Consider the following 19,768-nt stretch of genomic DNA (forward strand, 5'->3'; position numbering starts at 1 on the left):
TCCGCTGAATCCCGAAGACGGGGCGGGGCGTCCGTTCCCTCGCCGCGATGACGTCAGAATGACGCCCCTCCCCTCCCAGCTCTCTCGCCAGAGCGGGCGCAGGCGCGTCTCCAAGCGAGGTTGCCTGGCAACGCCGCTCTCGACGCGCCTCGGCCTCTGGCCGTGGCGGCGGCGTAGGGGAGGGAAGGTTTTCACACTTAATCTCGGTAGACCCCCCCCGCTCCCATAGCCCACGTAATCCGGGGTGGGGGAGGGCAGGCCAATCCATTCCGTGAAAAACTATCCCCTCCCTCCGCAACTCCCTCGGTCGCAGGGCCTCGCGCTAGCTGCGGCGGCGGGGGCGGGGCGGGGGCGTTGCTATGGCAGGCCCCGCCAGACAGGGAGGGCGAACGAGTGAAGTGGGCGGGGCGAGGGGGAATCAGAGGCGCCGGCCCTTCCCCTTCCTCCTCCCCGGCGTTGGAGTTCCCCGCCCGGCCGCGGGGCGCGCTCTGATTCGCTGCTGCTGCTGCGCCGCCGCCGCGTCGGGCGGGAGGAGGGAGGGAGGGGGCGGCTCTGCGGCTTCCCCCCCCCCGCCCCGTCCGCCTCGCCCGGCCTGGCCTGCCTCGCCTCGCTGCGCCGCGCCTCCTCCGCCTCCTCCTCCTCCTCCTCCTGCGAAGATGGCGGCCCGCACGAGCCCCTCATGCTAGGCGCGCGCCGCAGCCCCAGCCCGCCGCCCTCGCCTCCAGGGCCCGCGGCTAGCTGCTTCCCCCGCCGCCGCCGCCGCCGCCGCTGCTGCCGCCGCCTCAGCCGCCGCCGCCGCCTCGTTCCCCTCAGCCGCCGCCGTAGCAGCAGCGGAGCGCCGCGCAAGGTAGGCGACGGAGGGCGCTGGCCGGGCCTGACACGCGTCCGGGCGGGCCGCCTTTTCCCCTCAGCCGGGCTCACCCGAGGAGGCCTGCCTGGCGGGCGGGCGGGCGGCGAGGCCCAAGCGCGGCGCCCCGAGACATGCGCACTGCAGGCCTCCGCCGCCGCCGCCGCCGCCGCCGGTCTGCCTGGAGACAAAGGGGGTCCGGGGGGAGAACCAGTCCGGCCCACGTGCGGGGCGGGGGGGGAGGCGCGGGCCGGGCGGGGTGCTGACTCACGGCAGGAGGCCCGCCAGGCGCGACCTTCCCCGGGCGGGGCCTTCCTGCCAGGCCGCGCGCTCTGCACCTGCTCAGAGGCCCGGGTGACGCGCGAGGCGGGGTGGCTGGGTGGCTGGGTGAAGGACTTCAACTCCCAGGATCCCTCCCGGCCCGCCTGGTAGCATCCTGGGAGGGGAAGCCGCCTCCTCCCCAAAGAGACCCGGGATGGGACAACCCCCCCGCCCCCCGCTCGTTTCCTCCAGCCAGAAGGAGCCCAGAGAGGTGCGCGGGGGGCGGGGGGGGGATCCAGTTGGGCCGAAAGATGCGGCTGCTTCGGCCCTGATTGTGCCTCCTCCCCGCAAAGAAGGGCGCAGGAGCTTCTGCCTCTGCGGCCTTCATCCCGGGTCCCTTGGGCTTCCTGAGGGTTGGTTGGGGGGGGGTTGTCGGTCAAGGGAGGAAGAAGAAGAAGGGGGGGGTGCCTTTCTCTGGGCTTGGTTGGGGGAGCTTGAGGAGCTCCTTCGGGGGGGGGTGAGCTCTCTGTTCTCTTTGGCTCCCCGTGTAAATAAAAGGTAAAAAGAAACAAGCTGCAGGACAGCCATGAAACAATTGCTTTGGGGGGAAACCAAAGGATGGCTAGTTGGGGACTTTCGGGGTGGATCTCTATTACTGATCCCACCCCGCAAGTCCCCCCAACTAGCCACCCCACCACCTTGACCCTTCCCAAAGCTTAAAATGGGCTCCTGGGGAGGGTTTTATGGAGGAGGTGGGTGGAATTGCTCTCCCACTGCATTGGCAAGAGGGGCTTTCTCGGCATTGTGAGGGTGGGATGCCCTCCAGGGTGTCTGTGGCAAGGAAAGATCGGGGAAGGCCCACGATGAAAGCCGGTTCTCCCCGGGACAGTTTAGTAGGCTTCGGCTTCGGCTTAGAATAACTTTATTGTCACTTTGAATGTACACAAATCGACACACTTTAAAGTGTAATTTCGTTGTATACAGCTCTCAGAAGGTCACCCCCTCCAATACACACTACATAAACAGGACTAAATAAATACAAAATTATGCGTATACCCGCATATGTTCTATGACACAGAGAGACAACACAGTCTAGTCCAGATGTGTACATGTATGTGGCGAGAAAAAAATGAATCCTGCGAGAGGTTTTTTTTTTTTTAATGTAAAAGAGTTGCTGTGGCCCAAAAATTTCAGCAGCCAAACTTTCCAGTCAAGCCTCGGATCTATCTGGGTGCCTGTTAAGGTGGAGCTTCCCTGAAGTTTTTTTCTCAGAGCCTGGTGGTGCCCCAGAGGGGAGGCGTCTCCCTTCAGTGATAACAGGGAAGTTTACAGGTGGTTGTTGCCACAACTCGGTTTTATTCCTCTGTAAACCAGCTTTTGCACACCGTCCAGGGCCATCTTGAGGTGTCTAGAGGGCATCCCTTTAGACTACGTATTCTTTTCATCCAGTATGACCCGATAGAAGGCCCCCATCTGGCACTGTAGGAATTGTAGTCAGCCACAACTGGAGGCCACCATATGGGGAAGACTAGAAGATCAGCACCCTTGGATTGGGCTTGCCTGCATTTCAGGCGCTGCCAAGACAAACCCAGAATTTGCTTTCAGTTACTTGTCGTTAAAAAAATGAGTGTTGTCGGTAGGATTGTTCTGCAATCAAGTTTCCTTCGTGGGGATTTTTTTTTTTTTTTAAGCAATATTTGAAGATCCTTGGGAGTTGCAGAATAAGATTTGGCCAGACGTAATTCTAGGATCTCAGGCTGAACATCTCTGGAACAAATAGGTTTGGTCTTCTTACGGATTGCTTTATAAAGTGTAGGAGCAATATTGGAAAAAGACCAGTTCCAGTTGGATTTAAAATTAAAGGTAATCTTGAAGGAAGTCATTAGAGGTGAGTGGGCTCATTTTCCATGCGCTCAGTATCAGACATAAATTTTTGAGAAGTGCGCCACTGGGTTTGTCTCGACAAAAAAGAGGCAGAGGGCAGATCAGCAGATTTCCAGGTGGCCACGTGGACGTCGACATGAGGCTTGGGTGACTGTGAAACTGCTGAAAATGTCACTTGGCAACAAGGCTGGGAAGCTTCACCTTCCCTCTGACTTTGTGCATTGCCACACAAGTCACAGGTGATTGGTTGTAAGGTATTTCCAGGGAACTTTGGGAAGTTAAAAACAAGTTAGGCTGCTCTCGAGTTTACTTAGGAGACCGGATGAGAAAGCGGCCTTCTGATTGATTCTGGGCCAGGTTTTATTTCCCCTGGGTGGAAGAGCCCCCAAGAACCAGGGGCAGACAGATTTCTACTTGGGCTCCTGCGTCCTTTGCTTTCAGTTTGGACATTGCCGATGGCCAGAGCTGCGTTGCATCTGGAGAGAGATTGTTACTTGATGTAGCGCAGACAGAATCCAGAGAAAGCTGTGTAGGGATTGTCGTGGCACGTGGCTCTGAAACCCAGAAGCTTCAGGTGGGGAGAGGGCCCAGAATTGTGCAGAAAAAGAGCCTTCCAATCTGCCTGCATTTGGACAAGACCACACCTAGTCTGGTGTCTAGGATCTAAGCACCATCCTTCTGACATATTTACAAGTCAGGCCCAGATCTACAAGCCTGCCACTGGCTTTTAGGGGTGTGGTTATTGTTTTATTAAATGTCAAAGCAGACGCAAGCCGTCTTTCTCCGTAAGAAACAATCTGCCTTTTTGCCAGAAGACGTGTCACCCTTAAGAGGCATGTCTATCCCCATGGGGAAAAGAAAATATGGTGGGTTGCGTCTTTAAATCCAGAGGGTCATATAAATAACCAGCCTTTTGCCAGGATACGTAAAGTAAAGTTGAGAAGCGAAAGCCATAATGAAAAACCAGCTTTGGCATCAGTTGCCTTCCAAAATATTCAAGTCCTGCTGATAATGGTAACTCATTTTAAGTTCCTTAGCCTCCATGGTGAACTCTTTTGAGTTTCTCCCCACAGTGACATCCAGGTGGTTTGTGACTCTGTAAGGCTGACGGTAGAGTTTGTAAAATTGTTATCTGTTCTGCCTTCCCCATGTAGGTGTGAAGTATTCCTGTGCCACTTTGGCTGTGTATATTATGAGCAAAATATTCAACTGTATCTTCAGCACACTTTTCACATTGGCAGGAAAAAAGTGAGAAGAACGCTTAATAACTGTGGATGTAATTGCAAACTATATCTAATAGGTTTTTTTGTCAGATGTTCTGGGCCTAGCTTATTAGCATAATTGTGATCATCTATCAACAGCAGGCATTGTTTGAGGCTTTATCGAACTTGGTAAACAAAGAATTAGATAGTCTGTCTGTCTATGTATTGTGTCTATATGAGTTAGGGATGTGTGAGGGTTGGCTTTAAAGGCAGTATTTGAGACTGGTTTAGCTGAACCTCTGAATCCAGACAAAAATTAATCGAATCGTCCAAATTGTTCTCTCTGAGTCAGTCTGTTACAGCAGGAGCGCTTTCAATCGATTTATCAAATTTATATGGCCGTCTATTTCACAAAAAATGACTCAGTGGCATATAACATTGCAGTAAAAATATTGCAAATATATAAAAATAATGATTAAAAAATATTGAAAAACATTAAAAATAAATGCCATAAATGTGGCACACGATGCAAAAATGAAGAAAAAAAAAAAGACAGCTGTTTCTGATGGGCAAACCACGTCAACTTTTCTTTGCGTGGCTGCCATGATTTTATCCGACAGCGTATTCGTCTTTTGCACTCCTGCAACGTCTTTAAAACACCCGAAAGAGGACAGAAGGGCTGAGAAAGAGGCAAAGCTGATTTTGCGAATCCAGAAGGCTTCCCACGTTAGGCTTGTCTGGACGAAGAGTTTAAGCCTCTCCCGGGGGTGGGGGAAGGGAAAAAATGGCGAGTAAAAGTCGGGATCGGTTGGGTTCTCTCTAGACCCTTTAGGATCACCATTGGTCCTTTCCTGATGGGTTGGGACCCCGGTTCCCATCATCCTCAGCCACAGTGGTCAAAGACATCCCTAAAGGGCGGTATTGGGGAAATCCGGCACAGACGTGACTCAGCTCACCCCTCAGGAAGAGGAGCCGTTTTTCCAGCATGGGGAGAGAGAGGGTCATGCTGTGCCCAGAGGGCTAAACGGAGGCCGAATGCACACTGGGCGTGTGGGTGTGATCCAGTGGCTCCCCCAGCGGTTTTGTGCATGGCCGCAAGGGGAACGGGAACCCGATCTGGATTCCTTTCTGTGGATCAAAGGGCGGCTGGCAGGTTTTCCCGAGGGAGGGCCTCCCCTCCCTCCTTGCAAAAGGACTTGGGAATTTTGGCAGCCCTCCCAACCGAGTCTGGCTGCCGTTCGCCCGGTGCCCTTTACTGTTTTGGCACCCCCTTCCCTCCCCCCCCCCCGCCCCACGCCAGTTCACCACCCACCGCCAAAGCTGGAACCTTGGGCTGCGTCAGGAGTCGGGAGGCCCACGGAAGGGTTTGCAAGGATGCAGGCCAGGGAAGAGGAGCAGCTTCTGCTGGGAGGGACCAGGGGGTCCAATTGGGAAAGGCCGGGAGAGGGCCGTTTTTTCTTTCCTTCCTTCCTCCTTCCTTCCTTCCTTCCTTCCTTCCTTCCTTCCTTCCTTCCTTCCTTCCTTTCTTTCTTTCTTTCTTTCTTTCTTCCTTTCTTTCTTTCCTGGGTGCATGCCACCAATGCTCCAGGCAGATCTGGCACTGGAAGAAGCCTCTTTCCCTGTGCCGAAAAACCCAGAGGACCTGGGAGCACCTTTTCTGACTTGCAGGTGTTGCGGAAAGTGCCTTTTGGTAAAGTTTGTGAGTCGGAGAAATCCTTCCCAGGAAGGCCCCCAATCTAGCTCTTCTCCATGCTCCCCCCCCCCCCGAGTGGGAGTCTGGCAGAGAGTGTGGAGTCACACCGTTGGCACGAGCAGTTGTGGGGCCTGGGAGGGGGCCGGGTTGCAAACCTCCCTTCACTTCCCCCCCACTTTCTGCCACTGCTTGGAAAGCAATTCATTGCTTCCCTTCTCTAAGAGAAGCCAGCCTCAAATTCCTCCTGCGATTTTCCTGCATTCGGACAATTAAAAAGAAGAATTAATAGGCACACACAGACACCAAATGGGGCAGCTCCTCTACAGCATCTCTACACTGTGGGGAACAAATGCAGCTGGTGACAGGAAATGCTGGTTTGGTGAACTTGTTTGCAACATGCAAGAGTGGAGCTGCTTAATTTCTTCCTTCTCTCTCCCTCCCTCTCTTAACTTCCTGTTCACAGTCTGTTTGGATGAGAAGTCGATGTGTTTTTCCATGTAGCCGTTCTGTGAATGTTCTTCTGTTCAGCTAGCATAAATCTGACCATTCGGTACAGTATGTTCCTTACTATCACTAAACTTTTCTTAAAAAAAAAAAAAAAAGATAGCCTCCAACTTTAGTTGGGCAAAAAAAATGTTGACTCGCTATTTATGGCCCAAAGTCCCCCGCCCCCCCCATTTTCCCCCTTTCTTCTTTGAAACGCCCTTGCTGTTGGACGACAGGAATTGTGCAAAGCGCAGAGTAGAACAATTTGTATTCAGTCATGTGGAATCACATGGGCTTGGGTGCAGGCCTGGGTGAAAGAATGCTTGAGGATTCATTTTCGTTTTCAGATTTTTATCTTTCATTTTTGCACGTGAGGCTTGGATGAATAAGGCAGCAGAAAACATGCACGGTGGGTACATCCTCCAATCGTAGCTCTGTAGCGGGTATGCTTGAATAAAAATATAATTCTTGATAGAAAAAAATAGATCTCAACTTTCAATAATAGGAGAGTCTTATAAAATACCAAGTCTGGGGTTTTTTTTTGGGGGGGGGACATTTGTGCAGTCCAAATGTATTTACTAGTTTCTGCAAACATTCACCCATCCATACACATAACAAGTCTTGGTGCAGTAGGCCCAGGTTGTTTAATCCCAGTTTGTTAAAGATCCATATTGGCTACTTTGTCTTGCTTACAGCTCAGAAGACCAAATGAATTTCAAATTTCCCTTTGGGGCCACAGTTTTGTGACTGGGTGGATGAAAACCACACCCCACGTTCCTCTGTCACTTCTGCCCCAGGTATGTTTTTCAGGGACAATATTTCCAGAAGTCAATTACTAAACATAAAACATATATGGGGCAGAGGGTCTGAAAGAAGGGCCAATTAAGTGCAGAATCTCAATTGGTTCTTTCGAAGTCAGGGAAGATAGTTTAAACCAGCATTTCTCCACCGTGGCAACTTTAAGGTGTATGGACTTCAACTTCCAAAAGTTGAATCCTGGGAGTTGGAGTCCACATACCTTAAAGTTGCCAAGGTTGAAAAACACTGGGTTGTTAAAACGTTCTTTGACATCTAGGGGAGAATTTGACTAGCAAGCACTGCTACAAGGGGAGTGTCCGAAAGTCCAAGTGCTTCTGCAAATAAACCCCAAATGGGGGCGGCTTTAAAAACGAAATGAAAAATGTTGCCCATGAGGTGGGAAAAGAGATCCTTGCAGAGCTCGTTAGCCACGATGAAGCAGCTGAAGGCAGGTTCCCCTTTTAGAAAACAGGATTCCGGGAATGGTGAACCACCACGCTCACTTCCCCAACCTGGCTGCTTCCAGAAGAACCGGAACAAGAGCCCTCGTGATTTATTTTTTTTTAAAAAACTCAATTCATTTTCAAAGCAGGAAACCCATATTCTGTATCTCCGTTTTTTAAGATTTTTAACATGTGTTTTTTCTTAAAGGAAGAACTTTGATCTTCTCCGACTTTATCAGAAGTGGGAGCCCTCCAGACAAGTTTTAAGAGTTCGGAAGGCTGGAAACAGGCGTAGCGGAAGGTGGGACGGGGCTGTTGACTATTCCTTCCTAGGAAGGTTGGGATTCCTGGCCTTGGGGAAAAGCTGATTTATGCAGGCTCCGGAGGGAATTTTGAGGTGGGATTTCCCACCGGAATGTAGATGGGAAGACCTCAGATAACTCTCGGACCTTTTCGTTGGCCTAATTGTAGATGTTTAGGGTCATAGGAAGTGGCAAGGCACTGGAAGACAGGGCGGCAGTACGCATCTAACTGGCATCTTGCAAACTCCGAGCTGCATCTTGGCTTCCTCCACTGGTTTGTTTCCTGCACCGTTCTTCTTCCCGCCTCCAGCTCTGCATACAGGACCCTCACTGAATTCATGGTCTAAGTGGGAATTCTACACGGTTGGAGAAAACGCATGGAAAAATACATCCCTGCACACAAGTCAAAACTTGTGCGCTGTGTCTCCTGCAGCAGATCAAGCAAGGTCTCAGTAACCTTGGCAGCTGCACAAGGCAGCCGTTGCATAAGAACGAATTGTGTTTAGTATACTGGAGAAACTGGCCAGGAATAAATACGTTTCTTCCCTTTTACCCTGCTGTGTTTTCTCTACGGCATGACACCTGCACGTTGTAAATGCCACCGTAGAGAGAAACCCCGTCAAATTCTGGAGCCACTTCTGCAGTTCTCTCTCCAAGGGCAGCAGGACCTTAACATAAAAACAAACAAAGCTATAGCAAATGAAGGAAGTGATTATTTTTTTTTTTTTCAAAAATGCCCCAAGATATAGTTTTGTGTCAGGCGATGGATTGAATGTTTTCTGGATGGGAGACTACTCAATTTTCATACTGTTAAGAGACCAGAACTAAGGAGAAATTTCCTGACAGAACAAATAATCAGTGGAACCACTTGCCTCCAGAAGTTGAGGGTGCTCCAACGCTGGAGGTTTTCAAGAAGAGGCAGTCACTTGGCTGAAATTGTTATAGAATCTCCTGCTTGAGCAGGGGGCTGGACTAGAAGACCTCCAGGGTCCCTTCCAACTCTTGTTATTCTGTTGCTGCAGAAGCCGTCGTGTGCATCACTGCAAGCCCCAGATAGAGATTCCTCAGCATAGGAGCTGATGCAGAAAGTTCCTCGTATTTTTCTTCCCCTTTCTGCCTCATCTACACCTAGGCCAGAAATCCCATCCCAGAGGCATTTTTCCAAGCTCCGTTCCAGCATTTTCAGTGCTCAGAAATATTTTTTTCCCCTTCCCATTATTTTTATGGGCCTGTAAAATGTCATTAGCAGGCTTTCCGAAAGCTCCATGAAAAACAAATGTTTGGATTTCATCTGATAAGGAAAAGTCTGCATTTCGGGGGAGGAAGCGATAAGCCAGCGAGCTGATCAAAAAAGGGTTGGAGGCTGAAAGGCCTCGGCCGCATTTTGGGGGATGTTGTCCTGCTATTGTTATAGGTCACCTACATCCAGCAAACCTTAATTTAGAGCAATAATGCTATTTTGCAAGAGGGGAAAAATAAAAAAAAAACAATCTTTGGCTCTTGAATGAGACATTCTGTCCTAGGGCTGGGTAGATAGATGCCTAAAAAAATTTCATTCGGCCTTCTGGGAATTGAATCAGGGATGCCAGCTCAAGCCCCCCCCCCCCCCCCCAAAAGGCTGTGCCGGTTCCCAGAGCTTGACTTTCTCCTGGCTGGGACAGGCATGGGGTGCTCAACATCTGTCTTTGCTGGGAACCTTTCATGTCTCCCCCTCCTCCTCCCCCAACCATTTTCGGCTTTCCGATGTTCACAATGTTCGCAACGCTGTGGTCATAAACAAGTGTCGCAATTGTGGCATTTCCTGCAGGATGGATGCCCACTGGGGCCGGCCTGATCCCGAGTTCTTGTTTTTGGGAGCTTTTAAAAACCGATTGTAATTGGGGCCGTGTTTGTTCTGCTGAATATTCCGTTGTCCGGTGATTGTTTGGCTGTTTCTGTTACTGGGCGATTGCTTTCCTCTTAATGGCCAGGCCATCGTTCTTCCTTCATGGTGAGCACACCAGGCTCATTTGAGTTTGGTGGGCCAGGAATCGCCTTCGGAATTTGAAGTGTGCCTTTTGGGTAGCGGGGGGGGGTTTAGAAAAATGTTCCTTGGTTCGAGTTGGGCTGAGGTCTGTGGGAAGGAGAACACCAGTCCCTTGGGCAGCTTTGTTTCTGGCAGTGGGGCAAATGTGACTTGTCCGGATGGCCTCTGGGAGACCCCTACAGTCAAAAACATTTGATTATCTGTTACCAATGGCCCCAAGTTGCAAAATCGTGACATTTGGGGGGGGGGTCCAGTTTGGAATGTTGCAAGATTGTTGAGGATTGGGTTGAGCTTTTAATTTTTCAATTATTATGAATATTTTGGTGGTTACCCCAGTGGTCACAGATCTGAGGCTGGGAATTCTTGCCCATAATTTATGGTTATATGCACGGATGGGAATTGATCCTCTTTTTCTTAAGCAGCCAGGCGCAGGGAATGCCAGCATTTTTGTTTTGTTTCAGCAGATTGTGGGTTTGCTTCATTCAAGGCAGACGGAGGCTCGGAATTCAAGTCAGGTCAGCTTCTAAACAAACTGACTTCAGGGCATTGTGTGGTTTCTTTTTATTTTCCAGCGGGGCTCTTGCCTGCCACTTCACCACAGGCCAGGAATCTGCTGTATTGAAATGAAAGGTGTCGTTTGTCCCCGTGGCTGTGCCAGCCACGAAAAGGGTCCTTAGGGCGGCGCTTCCTCCTTGTGGGCGAAACGCTTGGCCAGGCTGGGCACGATTGTCGGGCAGAAGTCACGGCAGGCTGAATGGCATCTTAAAACCCGAGAGGCCAGAATTTTCAAACCGACGAAAAGTCAACAGTCCCTGGCAGTTGCATTTTACCAGGTGCCCATTTGTTGAGGTCTCCCAACCCAGCTAATTATTTAGATTTCAAATAATCTAAATAGTTCATTTTAAAGATTTATAGGGCTGCCGCAATCACAGTAAGACCAGTTACTACAGGAAGTCCTCGACCTATGACTACAATTGAGCCCCTAACGTCTGCTGTTAAGTGAGACATTTGCTAAGTGAATTTTTGCCCCGTTTTATGACCTTTCGTGCCACTTGCTTGTTAGGCGAATCACTGCAGTCATTAAAAGTTAGGAAGACGGCTGTTAAGGGCATCTGGCTTCCCCATTGACTTTGCTTGTCAGAAGGGTCACAAAAGGGGATCACGTAACCCCGGGACACTGCTATCGTCGTAAATATGAGCCGGTAAATATAAGTGGCTGGATTTTGATCCCCTGGCTGTGGGGCCGCTGCAACTGTCATAAGTGTGAAAAATGGTCATGGGTTTTTCAGTGCCATCGTCATAACTTCGCATGAGTCCCTAAATGAACTGTTGTAAGTCGAGGACAGCCTGTATAAAAAACAAACCTGAAACAACAACATGTCTGCCTTCTGGACCAGTTGTAGCTTCTGAGTACTCTTCAAGGGCAGCTCCATGTAAAGCACATCGCCGTAATCCAAGCGGGACGAGGCTTGTGTGACCATGAGCGAGGCTGTCGCTCTAGAGTTGACCACCCTGCCGCCCAGTCCGTGCCTTTGAACCTTCCTTTCGGGCACCTTTGGGGCAGGGACAGGTTAAACAACCGAGGGCGTTTTTCTTCTTCCCAGGTTGCTTTACCGTTTAAACCAGGGCTGTCCAACCTTGGCAACTTGTGGACTTCAACGCCCAGAATTCCTCAGCCAGAGTTGAAGTCCACAAGTCTTAAAGTTGGCAAGGTTGGACAGCCCTGGTTTAAACTTTGGGGACAGAATGTTCACAGAGAAGTACTTGAAGTGTCTATCCACCTTGTGAAATCCTTGTGTTAATTGAGTAGCTCCTTCGGTTTTAAGTCGGAATGTGTTTTCTAGCAACGAGGAGAGGGAAAGGGGATTGTTACCGTTTCCTGCAGATGCTCCTACGTGATGATCTCTCTTTGTCCCCCAATGGCCGGGCACTAACCCAGGCTCCCGGCTGCCCTGCATGCCAACGGCTTAGATTTGCCAAAACAGGCATCATTCCTGCACTCCATCCCCTCTCGGGGGAGATTCCTCAAAACGTAGGAGGTTGATCTTGAGACCGAGAGGGAAAGAAAGGTTAACTTGGCACAATGTCCTCATTGTTCAGTTAACTTTTTTTTAAATCACCCTTCCTTTGTTGACCTCCTGAATGGTGGAGCACAAGGGGTGTGACTTAGGCCTTTTCCCCTCCCCATTAGTGCTGTGGGGTCGGTTGGAGCAGGCAGGGAATGTGGCGATGGCCTTGAAGGACGGAAGAAAAATCTGCTGCCAAGGCAACAGTCAAGTAAATGTGTCTCGAACCCAGCTAAAAATCTGATTTATGAAGACAGAGTCAGACAGGCCCTCCCGCTAATTCACATTAGTTTTTATCTTAATAAGGAGAGGGAAGCACATCCTTCAAAACTGGTGTCAAGGTAGCCCAGACCACGAAGGCAAAATTTCTCTTGCTCAGTGAGACATCTGTTTCAGGGAAATTTGCTCCGTTTTTTTGACCGTTCTTGCCACCTTTGTTAAGTGAATCACTGCAGTCGTTAAGTTGGTCTCATGGTTGTGAAATGGGTCTGGTTTCCCCCATCGACTTTGCTTGTCAAAAAGTTGCAAAAGGGGACCACGTGACCCCCTCCAGGACACTGCAACCATCATAAATTGCGAGCCAGTTGCCAAGTCCCTGAATTTTGATAACGTGTCCCATGGGGATGCCTCAACGGTCATAAGTGTGAAAAGCGGTCATAAGTCATTTTTTCCAGGGCTGTTGTAACGGTCACTCAATGAACTGTGGTAAGTCGAGGTCTATCTTTAGAGCAGGGGTCCCCAAACATGGTAACTCCCAGAATTCCCCAGACAGCATAGCTGGGAGTTGAAGTCCACACGTCTTAAAGTTGCCAAGTTTGGAGACCTCTGCTGTAGAGGGTTCTAGGCCTACAGCAGCCGTACCGACAGAAGCTTGCACGTCTGAATGGGCCTCCTTTCCTCCCTCTTTCACCGTCATGTGAATTGGGTGGCGTGCAGCAAAGCCCACGTTGAGATCTTGATGTCATTGAGCAATTAATGCTCAATGGGCTTCTTAAGTATTTTAGCAGCAAGCCCTTAAAGCTAAAGTCCTTGCCTTGAGGTCCTCTCGATGACTTGGAAGTGACAGCACCCATCGTCCTGAGCTGAAGTTGCTATCTGGGAATCCTAGGAGTTGTAAAAGGGTCTGGTGGTTTTTGTAGAAGGCCGGGAGAGGACCTTCAACCATGGACTCTGATTCAGCTGAGAAGCCAAAAGCTGCCCAGGTCTTTTGCTTGGCTTGAAATGGGTGTGATTCCTAGAAGAATTCCTCCTCATTCCAACCCATACGACAGCCTGTTGTGGCTTGTTTGCCGAGCTGCGCCCACTTTTTTCCCAACTCCTCATGTAGTGGATGGGAAGAAGTAGTGCCAGAGCCTTCAAGGTGATGAATTGTATGTTAATGTCCCTCTCCCACAAGAGAGCATCCATCAGCTGGGTTGACTATGCCTGAGTGCCTGTCCAAACCAGGCCTGGACCTAGGCCAGGCATCAGCAACCTGGGGCTCTGGAGCCACATGTGGCTCTTTCATCCCTCTGGTGCGGCTGGGAGAAACTTGGGCTCCAGTGCCTGGAATAGGACCCTTGGGATAGGCATGTCCGTCGGCTGGGGGACTCTGGGAGTTGAAGTCCACAAGCCTTAAAGTGGCCACGGTTGGAGACCTCTGCTCTGGAGCATCCGGCGATTCATCAGATTCCAAAAGACTCCAAGGAGGGTGGGCTGTGCTGACGGTCTCCTCATTCCCAAAAGAGGGGGAAGACACCCCGAAACCAAGGGTCACCTTTGGCCACATCCACCAGGCCTCCTGTTAAGTTGTGTTCGGTCATGATTCGGAAGCAGGTCAGTTGTGCTGCTGTTGAATGCCGCCGGATGCCGGGAACGAAAGGCAGAGAAGGGCTAATCTTGATGGGCCTCCGAGAGACCTTTGGCAAGGAAGAGTAGCGGGTGCAGGTGGGACTCGCTTCCAGCCAGGATCACCAAACCTGGGAGTTCTGCAAATCGGGATGGTGCAATTCATCTCTGGGGACACAGATTGGTCCTTGGGACAGTTCAGCCAGGCTTTTCTGAAGTCCTCCACTTGGGGTGTGGAGAAGGCTGTTTCTGCTCTCCAAAGTTGTGTTGGTTGCGTTGAGAGAAGAACCTGAATTCATGGTTGTATGGGAAATACACACACACACACACACACACAAACACACACACCACAGCTGGAGGAGGGATGGCTGCTGCTAAAATCCAGCTGTTGCAAGAGTTAGCTTTTTTTTTTTTTTAAACAAGAAAAGAAACAAGTCCCTTCTCTCCTGGACGTGGCTGAAATTTCAGCCTGCCCTTGTGCTGTTTTTTTCCAGAAGAGGATTGGTGGGAGTGGGGGGGATGCCATTCGATGAAGGAAAGACCTCGTGGCTTCTCCTGAAACTTCGCCCCTGCCTCAGTCGGAGGGCGTTAAGTGTGAAGCGGAGGACTGCTGGCATAATGGCTGTCGGAGGGCTTCATGGCCGGGCTCCCCGTCAACAGACAAGGTTGCAGAAGCCAGCAGCAGCTCCCCCCACCCCTGGAGGGCCGTTTGCCTTTTCCTTTGTCTTTGGTGGCATCATGGCTTCCCCCACCCAGGGGTTTTTTTGTTGTTGTTTTTTGTCCAGCTCTAATCTGTGGCTGTTCTTCTCCCCCACCCCCACCCCCCAAAAAATTATGGGCTTGGATGGGGTGGGCGACGGGGAGGGGAGGAAGCAGGAGCTGTTTCCAGCCTGTCTGCAGGGCCCTGGTGATGGCGACCCTTCCGTGCACCAGGAGCATATTTGGGTGGGGACCGGGCCGTCCGGAGGCTCCTTGAGGGTGCCTGGGCCCCAGGTGGGGAGTGAGAGGGGCTGGCTGTCCATCGGGTCAGCCGGCGGCGGAGGCCTTTTGCATACAGTGGCACGGAGGGAGGAGGGGAGGCGAGCATGAGCCATCGGGGGAAAGGCGAGCCAATGTGTGCCAGGATGAGATCAATATGGAACAAGGTCCTCTATTGGGTGCCTGCCCAGACGCTGGGTTGCAAGGAGACCTGTCATTGGCTGCTTCCTCCTTACTGTGTGGAGCTTCTGGTAGAAAGTGCCCTTCTCTCTCTCGCCTCTTTTTTTTTTTTTTTTTGCAATTAAGGAGGAAAAGACCGATAATCAGACAGTGGGCGGCTTCTGTTTCCTGAGGCCTCTGGGATGGAGAGTCTTGTCCAGGGGCTCCTTGGGGTGGGATCTGGGCGCAGTGAGGCTCCCTCCTGGCTGAGCTGCTGTCTCTTCTCCTCCCTGCAGGTCGCTGAAAAGTGCCTTCCTTGAAACTGGCATCGCTACAGCTGCTTCGACCCCCGACTTGGGCTTTCCCTCACCTGCACTGCGAAGGGGATCGAGAGCGCCCACCACCCTCAGCCGCCTCCGAGCCCTTCCGCCTGCCCCCTTCTTTGGAAAGAAGACCCCCTCCGTTGCTGCTGCTCGGTGCGCGCGGGGCATCTCGGCCAGCGGTTCAACCGCCATCGCTTGTCTTTTCCCTCACCTTTTTCCATTTGGTCCACACGGTCATCTTTGTGCCCCCTTCTTCTTCCCAACTATGTAACAAACTCGATCCTGTACAAAAAAGAAACGAAGAAGAAAGACAAAAACAAACCGAAGGAAATAGAAAAAAAAAAGAGAAACATTTCGGTATTAACGCTTGCAGCTTTTGTAAATGTTTCAGGCACAGGATGAAAGGATAGAAACTTGCTAAAGGTTTCTTTTCTGCCAAGAAACAAAAAACATTCCCCTCAGCCTGTACCGTTGCAGCTGTGTTTTCTTGGACTGATCTGGTTTTGTGCGGGGATAGTTGAAACCCACAACTTGAGAGCACAGAAACCTGTGAGGACGCAGTAATAGAGGAATGCAAGTTGTTTTGAAATAATTTTGGCAGTGGCACAAAACATTACATATATATATACATAAATATATATATATATACATATATACATATATATAAAAACATATATAAATATATAACATTTCTATTTTAACTTTGACAATTGCACTTTTAGGAGCTGGCCTCTAATTTGATTTTTTTAGTTAATTCTGATGAGATTTCTATTTTATGATTGGCTAAAAGTTTAACCTTTTCTTTTCAACAAGCATAATTTGAGTTCAATGAAACCTAAGTGCTGACGAATAGAAATTTTACCAAAGCAACAAAGTTATTTCTTCACATTTTTAACTTGAATTTCCTTTTGATAAAGAAATCCCCTCACAGACACAGACACACACACACACTTTTCCCTTTCTTCAAAAGAAATCTATTCACCCGAAGAACATTGTGTTCCCCCTGTTCCTACCCTTTTTAACCCCCTTTGGGGGCAGTTTTTAAAATATGGCGCTGAACGTTTCCTTGGTTCGTGACACAAAATGGCTGACGCTGGAAGTCTGTCGGGAGTTCCAGCGAGGAACCTGCTCTCGTTCTGACACAGAGTGCAAGTTTGCCCACCCTTCCCGGAGCTGCCATGTGGAAAACGGACGCGTTATCGCCTGCTTTGATTCCCTGAAGGTAAGGACGGGCTAGCACACCTGTTCTGCTGAGTGCTCTGGAGACCAGAAAGTTTTTCTCTCTCTCTTTTTTTTTTTTTTTTTGTAAATTTTATTTGAGTTTTCACAAAGAGAAAAAAAATACAAATAAAACATCTTTTTTGAAAGTAGCGTAATCCCGGGTTACATTTCTTCGTACAGACATAAATTCAGGTTCATGCTCATTTTTATATTCTATTCCATATCATATTACTATTTTACATTTTCTGCATAGCTTCTCCCCTCTTTTAATTTTCTCAATTTTATTTTAATTATCTCAATTCAAATCCTTGTATTTATATTTTTTGTCCTGTTTCAATTATCTATTATCTTTTCTCATTAAACAAAATTTCTCCTGTAGTTACTGATTGGAGTATGACGCCTTTATATCTTTTCCCTAAAGTTGTAACATTCAATATAATACATAACTTCCATTCGAATTCTGCTTGGTACATTCTTAAAATTCACACTGTATTCTTAAAAAAAGAAAAAATTATAAATGTATATAATTAAAACAACATTCCATTCCAATTCAATTCTATCATTAATATTCATTAAGGTCTTAACATCTTTAACATTATTTTTCAATCAAATATCATACTTCTATGGGAACATTTATAAGCTTTCCTTAGTTAATTCCCCCCCCCTTCACTTATATTTTATAAAACATTAACTAATTAAAATGTTCCCGTTCCTTCCTAATTCAATTTTCTCATTTATTTTATTTCACTTATTTTGTTCACAAACATTTCACTAAATTACACTGTTTTATCCCTCATTTTAATCATACGTTGTTTCCAATTTTCTAAAGTTATTTCTGTTACTAATATAACAGTACAATCTTATGTACCTTTACAGAATCCCTTTTTCAGTTAGATTTTCACCCATTATTTCTAAATAGGTCCTGTTTCTCTATATCTTGCTCCGGTCCTTTGTAACTTCTTTTCCTTTCCTTCTTCCCTCTCTTCTTCTCTCTGCCCTTTTTACCCCCTTGTCTCGCTACCTCTATTTCTCTCTTCTGTATTCCCCTTTTCTGTTGCTTTCCAGTATTATACTTATTTTTTTAATTCTTTTTCTTTTCTTTGGTTGTTTTTTTAAGTCTTAAATTCTCCATTCTCTTTCCCCCCTTTCCTTTTTCTTCCCCACATAAAATTGCTTGTTCATTAAAGATGGCTTCTTCTTTGTCCCAGTCTTCTTGGTTTGCAGTCATTTCTTGTTGTTTCTCAGAGTTCCAAATTTCCATTTCTAAGAATTGAAAAACGAAGCCAAAAGAACCCTTCCCTTCTTTTGCATCTTATTTGTACTTTAAGTTCCATTTTCAATTCATCCAGAAGTGGTGCATTTGTATAAATTTTTAAACAACCACCCGATTGATTTTAGTCATTCAAATATAATAACCAAGCATCCAAAGATCCCCAAATAATCCAAATACACGCAAGCTGTTTCTTTTTTACTCTTTTTTTTTCACTTTCTCTTCCTGGGGTTACTATTTAGTTGCAAAGTTTCAGTTAAAATGTATCTTTTAGAAGTCTTGTTGAAGTTTTCCCTTTTCCCTTTCCTTCGTTGCTTCCGACTCTTCTTTGGGAGCGATGTTATTTTTTGTAAGTTTAAATTCCAGGGTACCTTAGTTGTTGCTTTTACAATTTAACCCGGTCAGCCAAAACTTTCACTTCTTATCTTCCTCCTGCACATTCTTTTCCGGTTGAGTTCTCCTTTGTGGTGGCCGTTTCCGACCACCGCTGCAACCGCCTTCGGGAAAGGGAGTAATGGCCAGCTGAGGAGGAGAGATGCGGCTCTCCTCGACCCTGCTGGCAGTCTCCCCACTCTTCACCACCTCTATGGGGTGGCTTAACCCCGAAACCAGCCAGCTCGGGGCACTCCAGCGGCGAGCCCAGGCAGAAACCGCACACGATTGCGGATTTCTGTCTGTCGCCGAAGCCCTTCAAACCGGAAGTCCCTCTTTTTTTAAATATACCTTTCCTGGTGTGCATTCAGTTCTTCCCCCAACTTTGGAAGGTCAGTGGTGAACAATGAGGGTTGTATATCCATGCAAATCAGTTTTTATTCTGATATTTTATACAAGGACAAGGAAGGAGCAAAGGGCTTGGACCAGTGCAAATACCAAGGGTCCGTAACGAATCAGTTAAGCGCCAGGCTGGAAAGCAGGAGGCTGGGAGTTCTAGTCCCATCTTAGCCATGAAATCCATCTGGGTGACTTTGAGCCAATCACCAGCAGGTGGTGGTGAGTTCTAATCCTGCCTTAGGCATGAAAGCTTGCTTGGGTAGCTTTTGGCCAGTCCCTTCCTCTCAGCCCAACCCACGTCACAGGGTTGTTGTGGGGAAAATAGGCGGAGGAAGGTGTGTTGGGTATATTTGCCACCTTGAGTTATTTGTAAAATACAAATAAAAAGGCAGGATATAAATAAACGGAAGTTTTTGCATGGAAGCATCCAGTACAGGCTGCCACAGGCATGAAAATAGCAAATACTGTTTTAGCAAAAGGGGTCCTCCTAAATGCCCTTGATTATCCAGCAACAGACTGCTGCCCACCGGTCCTGGTGAGAAGGGGAGCAAAATGCCTGGGCTGAAAAGACTGAAGCAAGCCCACAATTCCATCTGGAAAGGAAGGAAACGGGCTGGAACTCGGTTCCTCTTCAGCCAAGTAACAGCCACAATAATACAGGCCCAATCCCCAGAAAGGGGGCTGCAGGGGCCTTGTAATACTGGCCATAGCCTTACTTTGCAGAAAGGAAAGCTAGAGTAGAATATTCACCGAGGAGGAATTTTCATCCCAGCTCTTTTATGAGTGACTTTGTCACCACTCTATCACCTTGTTTCTTGGTACAGCCAATTTTAGCTTCTCTTCGTACTTCACCCCAATCCTTCTCCTAAAAAATCTCTGGCAACCATAGGGGGGAAAAATGGAGGTTTAAGTTGATAAGCCCAGAAATGGCCGCCTGACTTTCTAGGCTGGCTTCACTAAACATGGAATCTTCATTTATTTCTCGCCATCTTTTGATCCAAGAATGCAAATTGGGGGGGAAAGAATCATGAGGTTGATCTGTGTAAAATGGCTTCTTGACTCCCCCCCCCCAGTCCAAAAGAGTTTTGTTTTCTGGAGAAACAGAACATAGGTAGTCCTCTTTTAGCGACTGCTTCATTTAGCAATCCTTCACAGCGATGATGGGAAAAAAGAAATAACATTACCACCGTCCTTGCATTTACAACTTTTGC

The 19,768-nt window shown here is 48.5% G+C and overlaps 1 protein-coding gene across 4 annotated transcripts in view; it reads left to right on the forward strand.

Annotated features, from left to right (window-relative positions):
* Positions 1-512: 512 nt before the first annotated feature.
* MBNL3 (muscleblind like splicing regulator 3) overlaps positions 513-19,768 on the forward strand; it is a 54,954-nt gene continuing 35,698 nt past the window's right edge. For all 4 annotated transcript variants that reach the window (XM_087940825.1, XM_087940824.1, XM_026716702.2 and 1 more), the window contains exons 1-2: positions 513-847; positions 15,269-16,517. In XM_087940825.1, the coding sequence (XP_087796951.1) occupies positions 16,344-16,517 (174 nt within the window). In that variant the 5' untranslated portion in view covers positions 513-847; positions 15,269-16,343. The remainder of the gene's footprint in view (positions 848-15,268; positions 16,518-19,768) is intronic.

The sequence above is a fragment of the Pseudonaja textilis genome, chromosome 12 (assembly GCF_049901715.1).
Source record: "Pseudonaja textilis isolate UNSWEBS1 chromosome 12, rPseTex1.2, whole genome shotgun sequence".
Lineage (NCBI taxonomy): Eukaryota > Metazoa > Chordata > Lepidosauria > Squamata > Elapidae > Pseudonaja > Pseudonaja textilis.